The following is a 15,291-nucleotide window of genomic DNA, read 5'->3' as shown; positions in this document are numbered from 1 at the left end:
TTTAGTTTTACCACCAGTTTAATAGTATGTTTAAACTTTTAGTTTAGTTTAAACTTTTAGTTTAAATAGTATGTTTAGGGAAGCTTTTAATATCTGATGAATTATTGTATTTTAATGTTTTGTTGGAAACCACCCAGAGTGGCTGGGGAAACCCAGCCAGATGATGATGATGATGATGATGATGATGATGATGATTAACTAGCCTTGTATTAAGCACTCACCTAGATGCCACACACAACAAGAAACTGCATGCAGGTGGATAAACAAGTTATGTGCCTCCTCTGTGCCCAATATAGGAAACAGTGGGCTGTCTGAGGAGAGATGGAGCCATACATCCCTTCCCTACGACCCCCAGTAGCTCACTTTTTAAAAAAGGCTAAACACTTTTGTAAGCATATTTTAAAGGCTAGTTTAGGCTAGGGATAGAGGAGAAATTTGATTCACTTTGCAGAGAGGAGCCTACCTAACTAACTCAAACTTTCAGAAACATTGGAGAAACATAGCCATCCTTCAAAATTTGCATTCTCCAAATTTTGCAGTACGTTTCTCCAGCCAAGGAATGGGTAACAAAATACATATACTAGGACAAAGTGTGCATATAATTGAATATGTTAATGAAGGTGACATTAAATTCATTATATCAGGAGAAACTGCATAAACAAATGTGTATATAAGGAGAAATTCACACAAATGCTGGTGAATTTTCATGAGGATTTTTTAAAACAATATTGCAAACAGCTGTGAAAATGTGGAGAAAAATAAGAAACCAGAATTGATATATTCCTCATCCCTAGTTTACATTTCTTACGTTCTTCACAACTATAGTTTGGCTCAACAATTACTTCCAACATATTTTCCTCCAATAATTTTCATATATAAAGATTACCACATGGGCCTTGATTTTCCTTTAGCAATTCTTCCAAGGAATCTGTTATCGCTTTATTCTGTTGAGCAAGATGGGGGAGGCATTTTGGAGCAGGTTTCTTCAAAACAAAGGGAAAAACCAATTACATTTTTCTCATTGAAGGCTTAGAGGACGCACCAGTCAGGAAGTTGGACAAAAACATTATATCAGGACAGGACACAGGAAGCTCCTGATTCCACCTACAAACAATTAAGACCACAGCCATCTAGTGCCTAAAACATAACAACACTGTCCACTCATGTATTCCCCCCCCCCCACCTTCCATTTGTTTAAAAGAAACAAAAAAAAATTGGTACTGTTGAAACATCTGGTGCTTAAGGTAATCAGTTACGCATCTCTAAACCCAAAAATGCTTCTGGGAACTTCAACCAAAACAAGTGCTGATCTGTAACACCCTGCCATTCTTACAATATTGCTCTGGCACAGTCTCAGTAAATCAGTTTCCAAGTACTACTTGTATACGTGACCATTGTACTTTCTCAGAAATAAAGAAGGTGTTGTAGGCTTCTGTCTGGTTTCAACAAAATATCATCTGTGCTCCATTCCTGCCCACCCCTTATACATTAACTGGAGTCTGCCATGGCTTTATAAGATGAAGATGGTAGAGCACAAGCTTTGTCTGCAACCAGTCCCAGGTTCAACCCCTGGTATTTCCAGAGAGGGCCAAGAAAGGCTCAAAGCTTATTATCTGGAGAGCCACTGCCTCTCAGTGGTGATAATACTAAGCTAGATAGATCAATGTTGTGTAGTTATCCACAACAAAGTACTTTCTTGTCCTGTCATTAGAACTGTTATCGGCTTGAGTCTTTACAAATACGAAGCCCAAGAAGTGTTGGTTGCCCACTGCATTATCACTTCTTGCATTATCTGGGTATGAAACATGAGATAAAAATGTCCTTTATCATAAAGCTATGGTCCCTTTCCCTAATGGGCTGTGTCAGTGAGCTTCCACTATCCCTTTCAAGAGATGCTTCATACAAGATGCTTTTGGGAAACAGATGCTAGTATAGGATAGTGGGTATAAGACTGAACTGTTAACCAATAAGTCACTTGTTAAAATCACGTGATTAGTCTATAGGAAAGCCTAAGGCATACCACTATCTCTTAAATTCTCTACTGTTTCACCCCATATCTTCATACCTGCAATGTGAAGCATAATAACACTGCCCTGATTTAAAGGGTTGTTGTGAGGTAGGGATAACCAATGTGACACCCTCCAGATGTTGTGTACTACAACTCCCATCAAACCCAGCCAGAATAGCCAAGGATAATGGAAGCTGTAGTCCAAAATATCTGGACAGAACCATGATGGCTATCCTTGTTGTATGTTTTATTTAAGATAATGTACCTGATTTGAGCATGCTAATGTGCTATATAATAATAACCACTCCAAACCCATCTAACCAGTTTGGCCCTGGTCACCAGCGTTCAGCCCGTATCTTCTAATGTGGGCTGGGGAACCTGTGTCTCACCAGATTTTGTTCGGCTCCAACTCCCATCAGCTCCAGCCAGCATAGTTAACGGTCAAAGATGGTGAAAATTGTAGTCCAACAATATATACAGGGCCAAAGGTTCCCCCACCTGTTCAAAAGTCTCCAAAATATGTACAACCTTGGGCTTTGGTAAATTATATAACCTCCTTACCCAGGTGAAGAAATTGGAAAGATCTTCTTCAGAGATGTGACCACGTGGATGACCATATGCTCCAAATCATCCAATGACAAGAACTCAAATTCAAAAGAAGATTTATCTGTCTCCACGACAACCTTTAGTTAAGTAGAAGAGAAGACATATGAGGGGAGATATTATCTATTTAAAAGTTTCAGTATTTAAACAATAGTTATTCTCTCATAATACACTTTATTTTAAACAAGGGTACTAAAATAATAATATTTGTAATGATAAAGAATTTATAATAAAACATTAACTCATTTTGTTTTCCAACATACACGAGCTTTTTCTTCTCACTATTACTATTAAATTAAAATGAATAATTTTCTTTAGAGAAGGGAGGTATGAAATTATCACAGGCAAAAAAGGAGATGTAATAGCCCAAATTCTCCTTTGGAAAAGAGGACGAGCTACACAGAAGATGCTTATATCATAAAAGAAAATAATTGAAAGCAAGTAGAAAGGGTATATAAAAAAATCCCATACTTTCTAGCTAAAGAAAAATCTTCCGCAAAATGACTAAAATATTGAACATTTGTATATATTTTCACTCCCCAGGCTCCAAATGTGTCTTTCTCTATAGAAGACTGAGTTGATTTTAAACATTTATTCCCTGCCAACCCACTGAGATTATCTATATCCTCGGGTAACTTTTTGAAAGAGGGAGAATTACATGATGTATTATGAGAAAGTGCCTTTTGTTATATCACTGCTGAAGTTAAATAGATGTGCACCTCAGCAATGTCCAAGGTCCTCATAAGAGCTTTGAGCTTAAGGAAGAATATGGTGTAAGGACACTTGATAACAAATACATCTGTGCTTTAAAAAACACACAGAGAGAGTCACACACAAAGGCAGAAGAACCTCAAGCACAGAACAACAAAATACCATGTAGGAAAAAAGTGTATAAAAAGAATCTAAAGCAAAATCTGGCACAAAATAAGACAAATGATTGTTATGGCCCTGTAACCATGTGGCAAGCAACTCTTATTTCATAGGTCCCAAACTGTCCTCTTCACTACACCCTAATCTGATTAGTAAAGATTGTGGAGCAGTAATAGGTTGCTAATACTACTGGCAAACAATTCAAATCTAGGCTAATTTCAAAGTCTGAATCAATCGTCAAACAAACCAGTTTAATATCTCCTTTTTGATTGTTTGTAGATTCTGGAGGGGGGATCTAATAATTATGTTTGCATATCTGCATCATCTTCTCTGTAAGAAACATTGGAAAGGTTTAGAAAATATTCCTGCTAAATTTGAGTTCTTTTGGTTCCTCCAGTGAAAAATCAGACCTGCTCCATAGCCTCCAATATTTCACATGTGAAAACGAACACATAATGAACACATAAAAAGCAAAAATTGGTGCAAAACAGAGGTAATAAATTTCCAAGAATTGTTAGCAGAAAAGAGAAACAATTGGTTCATGCATAAAGGTGAATGGACCCCTGACTGTTAGGTCCAGTCGCGGACAACTCTGGGGTTGCGGCACTAATCTCGCTTTACTGGCCGAGAGAGCCGGCGTACAGCTTCTGGGTCATGTGGCTAGCATGACTAAGCCGCTTCTGGCAAACCAGAGCAGAGCACAGAAACACGGTTTACCTTGCCGCTGGGGAGCGGTATCTATTTATCTACCTGCACGGCGTGCTTTTGAACTGCTAGGTTGGCAGGAGCAGGGACCGAGCAACGGGAGCTCACCCTGTCGCAGGGATTCGAACCACTGACCTTCTGACCAGAAAGCCCTAGGCTCTGAGCCAAACTGGGATTTTAGCTGCTGAATTGCAGTTCCTGGTTTGTTTGCTTTTTGTTTTATTAAAATATAAGGATAAGACTATCCATTCTCAAAGAAATCAGCCCTGAGTACTCACTAGAAGGACAGATCCTGAAGTTGAGGCTCCAGTACTTTGGCCACCTCATGAGAAGAGAAGAATCCCTAGAAAAGACCCTGATGTTGGGAAAGATGGAGGGCACAAGGAGAAGGGGACGACAGAGGATGAGATGGTTGGACAGTGTTCTTGAAGCTACTAACATGAGTTTGGCCAAACTGCGAGAGGCAGTGAAGGATAGGCGTGCCTGGCGTGCTCTGGTCCATGGGGTCACGAAGAGTCGGACACGACTGAACGACTGAACAACAACAACAAGGATAAGACTATAACATGAATTATTGATATAATTAAATATAACTAGAACTTAATAGAAGTACAAGATGTTAATGTACCGTATATACCCGAATATAAGCCGACCGAATATAAACCGAGGCACCTAATTTTCCCACAAAAACCTGGGAAAGCTTATTGACTCGAGTATAAGCCGGTTCACCTTTGCCGCTGTGGAGAAGGAGGAGGAACGAGCAGCCCAAAAGCAGCCCTTTGGGCTGCTCCTTCCTCTTCCTCCTTTGCCAAGTTTGCATTTATGCGAGCAGTTCAGGAATGGAACAAGCTGCCTGGGGAGAGTAAAGAACCGCTGTTCTTGTACGCTTAAGGAATGGTTGACTGGGGAGAGCGAGTGGTGGCACGAGCGGAGAGAAAGGGCTTCTTTCTCGCCGCCCCCACCGCCCGCCTCACTCAAGTATAAGCCGAGGGCAGCTTTTCAACACAAAAAATGTGCTGAAAAACTAGGCTTATACTCAAGTATACAGTACTTAACACTTAAGTGCATTACAAACAATAGCAACAAGCACAGAATGAATCACTGCCTGAATACAAAATATTAGACACAAAATAAATAATACATAATAAAAGTGAGAATAATGAGTATGGATGCATATTATCTTGAAACTTAACGCTTCAGTAGTTCATAAATTCAACAATGTGTATAGATACACAGTTTTGCGGTTTATTAAATTTATAGTTTACTTTTCTCTTCAAAGAATCCTGAGGTGGTTTACAACAAAGAGTAAAAATACAATAATAATAACAAATACATAACATGTGAAAAATATAGTCAGAATACAAACATCCACTTGCTAGTGCTGCCCAAATGCCCACTGTCTAAGGCAGTAGTCAACATTTTCAGATACCTTTAACCCAACCATACACCTAGGGACAAATTTCGTAATTATTTACTATATATTTGTAGGGTGGTAGATCAGTCCATGACCCAGGAGTGAGTGCTGACCACCATTTGAAGACTGATGGTATGCACTATTTCTTCCATATTTTATAATGGGCCAGTTGGCTCATTAAGGCCTTTGTGCACACTTTATTAAACCAATCTAAAATAGAAAGTGGTGTAATTCTTTTTTTTTCAATTTCAGGAGTGCCCTTTGATTCTCAGTAAGCATCAGAAATGGGATTTTATTTTACCAGGAGAGAATGTCGTCTACTGCCCTTTAACTGCTGGACATGAGTAATTTTAATGACAATAGACTGGCTGTTTAATGTCAGAGCAATCAAAAAATTTACTGGTCCCACTTCTGTGCCTTTTACAGTGGTCTGACACACATAAATCAAGCAGCTGAAAGCTTCCCTGTCTTTTTATTTCCAGTGCCAAGAAAACATCACCTTCATTTCTATACATCAGTTTTGTTACAGAAGGTACAGAAGTAGACATAATAAATAAATGGAATGGAATACAATAGAATAAAATGGCAACATTAAGGATGGTCTTGTTGGTTAAGGACATGATTAAAATGAATATTTGTAACCAGTTATATACAAATTCTTGGTCTATGTGCACATATGACAGCTTTGTAGCATTTACTGTGGGGAAAGATTATCTGGCATCTGCCCCCCCCCCCAAAAAAACACTAGGCCCTCGCCCATAGGGAGGGGAGGAAAAGTGTGCTTAATGTCTGTATGGCACAGGGAGAGAATCACAACAGCCTGATCCCAATACATCTTGCACTCACCCGGTTATCTCCTCCTATACTGATGATCTGCACAGCTAAGAAGCTGAAGCTAACTTGTACCTGCAGGTGGAAACATGCAAGGTTAGGTAAGTGCAGAGGGATCAGGTATCCAATGCATTTTAAAGAGAAACCTAAAATGTACACCTGTATGTGTGTGTCCTTCATAACTGATGCAATAACGATATTTTATTCTTCAGATATTTACCAACACAGAAAATGCTTTCATATATGGTAATCTTCTCTGCATAAGCAGTGAGCACAGCTCTCCTGCAGGTTAAGGTCCCTTCCAACTCTACAATTCTATGAAATAATATATGTTTTTGGAAGGGGAGAGTTGCACAACCATTTATACTTTAGCATTTTAAAGCAGAAAGTTATATGGAACTCCCTGCCTACTGATATAGGCAGGTGCCATCATACTGTCAAAAGCTATTTTGTTTAGGCAAGCCAACCCCATACACGAAAAAAATTGTTTTTAAAAATGTTTTTATTTTATCTATATTTTAATATATTTTGTGTCCTATTTTAAAAGTCTTATTTTATTGCTATTTTGTAATGAATATTTTATGGAAACAGCTTAGAGATTTATTATTATTATTATTATTATTATTATTATTATTATTAAACAGTATCCACGGCCTGTGATATACAGTAAATAAGTAAGGATGTACCCCTCCCAATTCCCCAGTCAAGAAAGACCAGAAAGCTAAGCCTCAAAAAAGAACCATGAACTGCATTAAAGCAAAAAGTAGTAGAATAATTTTTTTTAAAAAAAATACCAGTGCGAAATTTCACTGGTTTGTCATTCAATTTGTGCCTAGGGTTTGCCTGGGACTCCTGTGGTAATGAAGTAGCATAGCTATTATGTAACAGCATGAGGGGATTTTTAGTTCGGGGAGAATTCCTAACTACAGTAATAAAGAAATCCTGTACAATGCACAAACCAAGCTGTTAGACTATGCCGAAATGGCAAAACTGACCAGAAAGCTCAGGAACCAAGAAGATAAAAACTTAAAGAAAGAATGGAAAAATTTATTTAGGAGACCACTGTAAGCAGATGAAAACATTAGCAGGATCTTAATCTCACTTGAAATGTAACAAACCACTATGGACAATATGAACAGATACAAATATATATTATGAAATAATATGCAGTTTAAAATGTTGACAATAGGACCCATGGAGGGGATGGGGGGGAGTCTCAAGATTCAGGGAAGTCTCTTTATACGGATATGTATTTGGTATTGTTATACATTTATATTGTAAAATGAAATAAAAACTATTGCAAAGAGAAAACAAACAAAAACAACAAATCCCTCACAATGCTAGAATTAAACTGTTGGGGGTGGGGAATAATATGAAGCCACCAAGGCTTCTTGGGCCTCAGAGACCAAATGAAAATGTGGTATTTTAGGAAGGAGTGCAAACCTGACTAGAATGGCTAACTGCTCTGAGAAGAGAGCCATCAGGGCCTGCTCTGGGGTTCAATTTCATTTCATTTCACTTTTAATTTATACGCCACCTCCTATATTACGACACACAAGGCTGTTTACAAGCTAAAGAAGCAATCTGCAACAAATAACAAGCTGATCCAATACAAAAAAGTCCTAACAGAAAACATGGTCAGGACAGGTCTTACCTTGGCCGGGAGTTTTGCCCGCACCACCAGGGCTCGCCAGGGCATCAAAACCTGGATAGGAAGGCAAGGCCAAAGAGAACAGGGATCAGGAGGAGGAGGAGGCCTAACTGCATTTCCACGTACAGGGATTTAGGGAGAAAATGATGAACAACGTCTACAAGGGGCTTAAGGATTTATTCTTGCAATTTTTATCCGTAAACCAGGGGGGAAGGGCAGATTGTGAAGCCATATACAGTGGTACCTCGGGTTAAGAACTTAATCGTTCTGGAGGTCCGTTCTTAACCTGAAACTGTTACCTGAGGTACCAACTTTAAGCTAATGGGCCTCCGCTGCCGCTGTGCCGCTGTTGTGCGATTTCTGTTTCTTATCCTGAAGCAAAGTTCTTAACCAGAGGTACTATTTCTGGGTTAGCGGAGTCGTAACCTGAAGTGTCGTAACCCGACGGGTACCACTGTGTGTGTGTGTGTGCTGTGTCACTCTGCCGCCACCCCCCCAGTCAGCAAATAATTTTGCCAGAGGGCCAACTTTGAGAAGGCTAAGAGAAACTTAAGGCCCCAGTCCCACAGCCCCCAAATAAAGCATTGCATCGAAGGTGGCCACTTAAAACTGCACAATCAAGAACAAGCACACAGAATTGCATACAATATACATGTGCTAATTTATAGGTACTGGTGCAAATTTTCAAAGGATTGCTGTAATTTAAATAAGAAATGCAATATACCTCACCTGTATTATTTTCCTAGAAAATGAGGTGCCAGAACTCACTGTGAACTCTGGTTCTCTTATAATGGCAATGGCAGCCCATCTGAGAGGTGCTGGTATTGAGTTCCAGTGATTTCCGGCTGAAAAAAGCCCTGCATCTCTATTTGATGGGGAAGACTGATCAGGTTCTCTGTGTGCCTGATCAGCCTGCTGCTCAGCTGCCATAATTGTGGATTGCCAACTTCAAGGCACCTGCTATCTTTTCTTAGGGTTCCTCATCTCTGTATTTAGATCAGGCAATAGTTCAAATAGAGGGTTGTCCTTTGCAAAGTAGGTTGTGAAGACTTATTAAGACTATTTATAAGCTGCATTTCAGAGCAAAAGTCTCAAGGTGATTTCCAACAATATAGTAACTGTGTGTGTTGTGAACCAACCACCCTGTGATCATCGCATTAAGGGTGGTATACAAATTTAATAAATAAAACATTATAGATTTAAACACACACACACACACACACACACACACACACAAACCAATAACAAAATGGGGTGGTGAGACAAACCGTATATGCTTTTGCTAGCCTGAGCTAATTGGAGGAAATGAAATAAATAAATAAACTGCAATCCTTTAAAGAACCTAAATTTTATTTTATTTTGGTTGGAACAGGTTGCACCTACATTACAGGATCTACTCTGCAGTATACTGTCTAATCTTATATTAAATTTCTTCACTTTTGTATCTGTTGTCTCCACTGTTTGTAAGCTAACAGCAGAATCCTTAAGAATTAAAAATATGTAATTGATTTTTCATATTGTGCAATCCACCCAGGGCCCTTATGATGAATGGTTGGTAAGAAAGCTAAAGATTATGGGTTCTGCTCAGAAGTATGCTCGATTGAGTTTTAATGATCCTTACTTCCCCAAGTACAAACAGGTAAGTGTGTACAGGACTGCAGACTTAGTTATGCCTTTTCTTTTTCTTGTTAGTCCAACTGCATGTTTCATAAAGGATGAGACTGCAGCTAAACCTATATTTCTCCCATAATCAAATATTTTGCCATTACAAAATAAGAGTCTCTTTGCTTCAGATTGCAAAGCTTAATTACTCGGGAATAATTTACAGTAACCATAAAATACCGGTATGTGGAATGTTCATCCATGTAAATATGATTAGGATTAGTAACTTGGCAATCATAGAATGTAGAGTTGGAAGGGGCCCCAAGGGTCATTTAGTCCAACCCCCTGCAATGCAGGAATAATGTTTACTTGCAAACATACAAGTTGAGTAGATATACAGAGGTGCAGAAGCAAGTACTCAGCAGTACCATATTACAGTAATTAAATGCTATACAGAATGCTACCCTAATTCATTATTTCTGTACTTATGGATATATGTAATTACTCTTTATCAAGAAAGATCCATATAAGGGCTGGAGCATGTTGGGATGCATGTGACCTAGGAAATATTTACGGGCCATGACATTCAACTGCATGGTGTAGAGGCCTGGGAAACATACACAAACCAAGAAGAGTGGTAAAATTGAGCTATCAATACATACCAGGACAATATTTTCAACTTTGGATTTGATGTGGAGTTGAGCATTCAGCAGGATGACGTCATGTGTCCCTAATAAATTGGTGATGCTTTCTGAAAAAGAGACAAGACAGGATAAATAAATCTCCTGCAGACATGAAGCCCCTAAAAGAGGGGAGGAGATCCTTGCCACAATCTCTGAACGGCTTGAGCTTTCATAAAACTTTTCTTGAGCAGAATGGGACCAGTTTGCCAAATTCCTGCTTTCCTGCTTAGAAACTTTGGTAATTAAGTGGTATAAATATATGTTAAATAAATTTTAAAATGCATAAATGTACATCAGGGTCAGGGTCACAAAATTTTGCATTCTAGCAGCATGTGTCTACTCAGAAGCTGTCCCAAGTTCAATAGGGCTTACTCCCAGATAAATGAATATAGATAGGATTGCAGTCTTAGCTGCCAAAATGATAGCAAAGAATATGAATGTTAAGGTGAGGCTGGGCACAGAACCAGGACAAGAGGCTTTGGCAATTGGCTAAAAGTTGTGCTAAAATAAGATAGCTCACTTTATGCCTGGGGGGGGGGGTGAGTCCTCTAAAGGGCCATACTAGATATGTTATCTAAGTATTTTTTTTTGTATTATGCTGATTAAAAAACAAAAAACAAAAGGCACCACGAGGGCCATGTGGGGCTGATAATTGTTGGCATTGTAGCACGCCAACAGGGGATTTCCTTCCATTAGCAGCTAGAAAGGAGTGATTTCCCTTAGACAGAAGCAGAGGGGAAAAGGTTATATTCACCTTCCATTCCTGCTGCAATCCTATCAGTCCCCATCTATTTTCATTAAAAACAACCACCCATATACCTTTAATGCAAAAATGCATAATGTCATGTCTAGTCTGGACAATACATTTATTTTAAAAACTACTTCCTCAGTTTTTATATTGGGCTACATTTGTAGAAATGTGAGGAAAGGTGACCACATAAACTGGAAGTCTACTTTTGTTTGACCTACTGACTATTGCATAGTTGGTATTATCATGTCTGCATTATCAGAAGTTTCTAAACTTTCTGGAGTCACCATCAGTGTGTGTTAAATAGTAAAATCAGAGGCGTACATAGGCTCCCTTGTGCCCTTGGCAAGGAGCTGTATCAGCACACACACACATTGTCCCTTGCTACCTTGGCATTCCCCAGTGCTCTCCATCTTTCTTCACAATTTTTGTGGGGGCCAACCTAACTAAACCGCTAGGTAGGCACCTGAGGAAAATACATTGACTGCTGAAAAATGTAATTCTGTTGTAGCTTGTGGCAATTTTTGTTTCTAAAAGGTGAAAGATTTATATGATCTGGAGAGAAACCAGAGTATCCAATTTTTGCTTTTAAAGGTAGTGCTAACCATTGCCAGTCAAAGGCACTTGATACACTGGGCCGTTAATTAAGCTCTCAGGCCTTGTGAAGCTTGTCAGCTACTGCTTATTAAACCGCAGCACAAGTTTCTGTTCAGGCAAGATTGCTCTGAGATTTCAAAGTACTCTTGTGGCTACTGTCTCTTTTAGGCTTTCTAGATTCTTACTGTTTGGGCATCTATATATGGAGGCAGTTGGAGGGAAAGTGCCAGATGACAGGCTACAAGGCCCAGCTCTATTATAATTTTTGGTGTCCCAACTTACTTTATTTTTAAGGTGCAGTTCCAACCCTCATGAGTGTAGAAAAATTGGTGCTAGCCAATTACTCCTAATGCATCTGAAGAAAATTACTAGTTTAAAGCACCTCTGTTTGGTTGCTCCCCCTTTCCCTCCATCACCATAAAACATTATCAAAACTAACATATCAGTCCCAAAGCCAGAATTAGAGCTCAAATCTCCGGCCTAGAATTTAATCTGTAAACGCTGAGAGACATTGAGGAAATGGAGGCAAGTTTTCCACAAAAGCACCCCACTATCAAAAATGACATCCAGAACCAAGGTGACCATAAAGGTCTATTGGTCTTTCCCTGCATGAAAAACCTTTTACGCACCATGCAGTTCTGCAGGAATCTCCTTGAAAGAGGCAGCCATCTTCTGGATCCCGCTCGAGCAGAAGCCTGGCCTTCTGCAAAAGCATCAGAATGAGCACTAATTTCCGTCAAGTTTAAGCAGGTTACTAACAAGGCGGCAGCTGCCGTGCTTCCTACCTCCTCCTCTTCACCTCAGGGTGCCTCTTCCTGTCTCCCACCCACCTCAAAACATACTGAATAAGAAAACAGGCAGCAGGCAAAGGTAAAAAAAAGCAAATTAGTTGAGGACAGCACTGAGTACCAGGGTGAGCTCTAGTTTGTTCTATAATGTAGCCAAGGAGCAAACAGCATTGTGTGAAACTGGTCCAGCTGAAGAAAAGTGCTGCAGAACCATTTGGGCAATAAGCACTAAAGGTTCTTCTCTAGTTTTAACAGCCTGAGGGTAAATTGAAGGCTGCCACTATTTACTGTTGGAGCAGCAAAAACAGTGAGCCACCAACTGATTAGACAAATTCATGTAGGTAAGTGCATCTATATCACAAAAGGGAAAGCAGTGGACTTCCAGTTCGACTTACTGTCTTACAATTCCTAGCTGCTGGCCATGGTTGTTGAGAGTTCAATAATATATAGAGGGCAACAGGTTTTCCAATCCCTGATCGATAGTAATGACTAACTGAACCTGCAACAAAATGTGTTATCAACTTCTAGCTGTAGTGCTCCTCTTCAAGTTCAAAAATGCAGTGAACCCCCATGCTTCTTGGGGATGTTTTACATTAGAAGGAAATCAGGCAGGGCATTCCTCTCCTGGGCCCTCATTTTTCCTTTCCAACACTAAATGTTGTTTCTACTAAGCATGCTTAACCCGTTGGGCTAGTTTTTAGTCCCCTGGTTATTGTTGTTGTTTTTAATCAGCATATTCCTAGGTTCCTCTAAGCCGGTCCACCATCCCTCCAGAGATGCATTTTAAATAAAGGACATGCTACTCGTGTAAAAACACATTGATTCCCAGACCCTTCCGCAGGCCGGTTTGAGAAGGCAATTGGGCCGCATCTGGCCCCCGGTCCATAGGTTGCCTACCCCTGCTCTAAGCAGCCGATAATCCCGCTTCTTCATGGCCTCATACCTGTTGGCACTCACCAGAGTTTACTATGAGAATGATGGCTAAATGGAGCCCTCCTGGTTGAATGGCCTTTGATCACGGAATACTAGGGAATCAATACAGCAAGAGCCCTTCATATCCTTATTGAGCTTCCAGTAGCATGTGTTTTATTTCTAATTTTAAAATATTTTATTCTAAATAGAATAAAACCAACAACCAATGGTTGTGTGTTATGGGAAATGGGGGTACTAGGCTATTCCGCTCCAGCAAGATGTTCCTAAACTGAACAGACTACGCCATCCTTTTTTGAAGTTTCTAGGAAGCAAAAACAGGTTTATCAAGCCCTACATCATAGTGTGAGCATGTGTGCCACAAGTTTGTTGTTGTTGTTCAGTCGTTCAGTCGTGTCCGACTCTTCGTGACCCCATGGACAGAGTACGCCAGGCACGCCTATCCTTCACTGCCTCTCGCAGTTTGGCCAAATCATGTTAGTAGCTTGCCACAAGTTTTGTTGTTGTTCAGTCGTTCAGTCGTGTCCGACTCTTCGTGACCCCATGGACCAGAGCACGCCAGGCACGCCTATCATTCACTGCCTCCCGCAGTTTGGCCAAACTCATGTTAGTAGCTTCGAGAATACTGTCCAACCATCTCATCCTTTGTCGTCCCCTTTTCCTTGTGCCCTCCATCTTTCCCAACATCAGGGTCTTTTCCAGGGAGTCTTCTCTTCTCATGAGGTGGCCAAAGTACTGGAGCCTCAACTTCAGGATCTGTCCTTCTAGTGAGCACTCAGGGCCGATTTCCTTGAGAATGGATAGGTTTGATCTTCTTGCAGTCCATGGACTCTCAAGAGTCTCCTCCAGCACCATAATTCAAAAGCATCAATTCTTCGGCGATCAGCCTTCTTGATGGTCCAGCTTTCACTTCCGTACATTACTACTGGGAAAACCATAGCTTTAACTATACGGACCTTTATTAACGTTTGATGGCAAATTCAGAAATACACAATAATCTATGAATGCAGCATTCAATAAATGATTTGTCTTTGTAAAAAGCATGGAAATAATGATTCAAGAACTTTAATGTCATCCCAAACAAGTTATATTTTCTATGGAAATAAGGGGTTTGCATGTTTACTTGCAGGCTGCACCTCACACTTTACTGAGCTGGTGGGAACATTTGTGTACCCTTGTGCAAAAGAAAAATGTTACATGTACCCACTACGAGGAGATAAGAGGACTGGCTGTCCACAGCACACCTTTCCTTGCCATGTTACTAGCTATTCATGAAAAGTACTACCGTATTTTCTGGCGTATAAGACGACCCCCAACTTTTCCAGTTAAAATATAGTGTTTGAGATATACTCGACCACAGATTCTCCATATAAGACGACTTTTGAGAAGATTTTCCTGGATTAAAAAGTAGTCTTATACGCCAGAATATACAGTACCTAGAACCTCAGCCCTTGATAAGCCGATTTTCTATGAGCTGGAGCCCACACTTTTTTAGAACAGGTGTATTATCTTAATTGGTACAATCCAGAAAGTGCTGCTAGTAGTATAGCTCAGCTCTGATATTGGCCAACATCACCAAATTGTCAAAAAAAAATGTGAGAATGCATGAGCACTTCAGCAACTGGGAGAAGCACTCTGGAAATGCCAAAAGTCTAGTATAACAGCCATGCTGTTTATTACTCCCCGTTCAGCTATATCCTGCCATTCCATAAAGCATTTTCACTACTTCTCCACCCCTTTGTTCTTTGGCAATGCACAGCCTCCTCCAATCCCCATTACGGAAAGCAATATTCCTCCTGCCATAGCAAACTGGGAGCCAGTGTGCCATCCCCCTGCTCCTTGAGAGAGTCAGCAGGCCAAG

The 15,291-nt window shown here is 40.1% G+C and overlaps 1 protein-coding gene across 1 annotated transcript; it reads right to left on the bottom strand.

The window, feature by feature from the left end:
- Window positions 1-818: 818 nt before the first annotated feature.
- LOC117052154 (F-actin-uncapping protein LRRC16A-like) lies at window positions 819-12,561 on the bottom strand. Its single transcript, XM_033158927.1, has 7 exons — window positions 12,498-12,561; window positions 12,342-12,415; window positions 10,347-10,435; window positions 8,086-8,136; window positions 6,447-6,506; window positions 2,570-2,691; window positions 819-983 (listed from the first exon to the last, which is right to left on the bottom strand). Exons 2-7 carry the CDS (start codon window positions 12,379-12,381, stop codon window positions 932-934), a joined length of 414 nt encoding a protein of 137 aa, XP_033014818.1. The 5' UTR covers window positions 12,382-12,415; window positions 12,498-12,561; the 3' UTR covers window positions 819-931.
- Between the last annotated feature and the right edge of the window lie 2,730 nt (window positions 12,562-15,291).

The sequence above is a fragment of the Lacerta agilis genome, chromosome 8 (genome assembly GCF_009819535.1).
Source record: "Lacerta agilis isolate rLacAgi1 chromosome 8, rLacAgi1.pri, whole genome shotgun sequence".
Classification (NCBI taxonomy): Eukaryota; Metazoa; Chordata; class Lepidosauria; order Squamata; family Lacertidae; genus Lacerta; species Lacerta agilis.
Note: the sequence above shows the minus strand (reverse complement) of the source record. Positions and strands in the feature narration are given on the sequence as shown.

What these genes read in the sequence shown, in the direction of transcription:
- LOC117052154 (XM_033158927.1), bottom strand. Translation starts at nt 12,381, where the DNA reads ATGGCTGCCTCTTTCAAGGAGATTCCTGCAGAACTGCATG. An exon ending in AAGTTGAAAATATTGTCCTG is followed by an intron (nt 8,137 to 10,346) that starts GTATGTATTGAT and finishes CTTCCTATCCAG; the next exon opens with GTTTTGATGCCCTGGCGAGC. An exon ending in TTTCCAATTTCTTCACCTGG is followed by an intron (nt 984 to 2,569) that starts GTAAGGAGGTTA and finishes TTTGTTTTGAAG; the next exon opens with AAACCTGCTCCAAAATGCCT.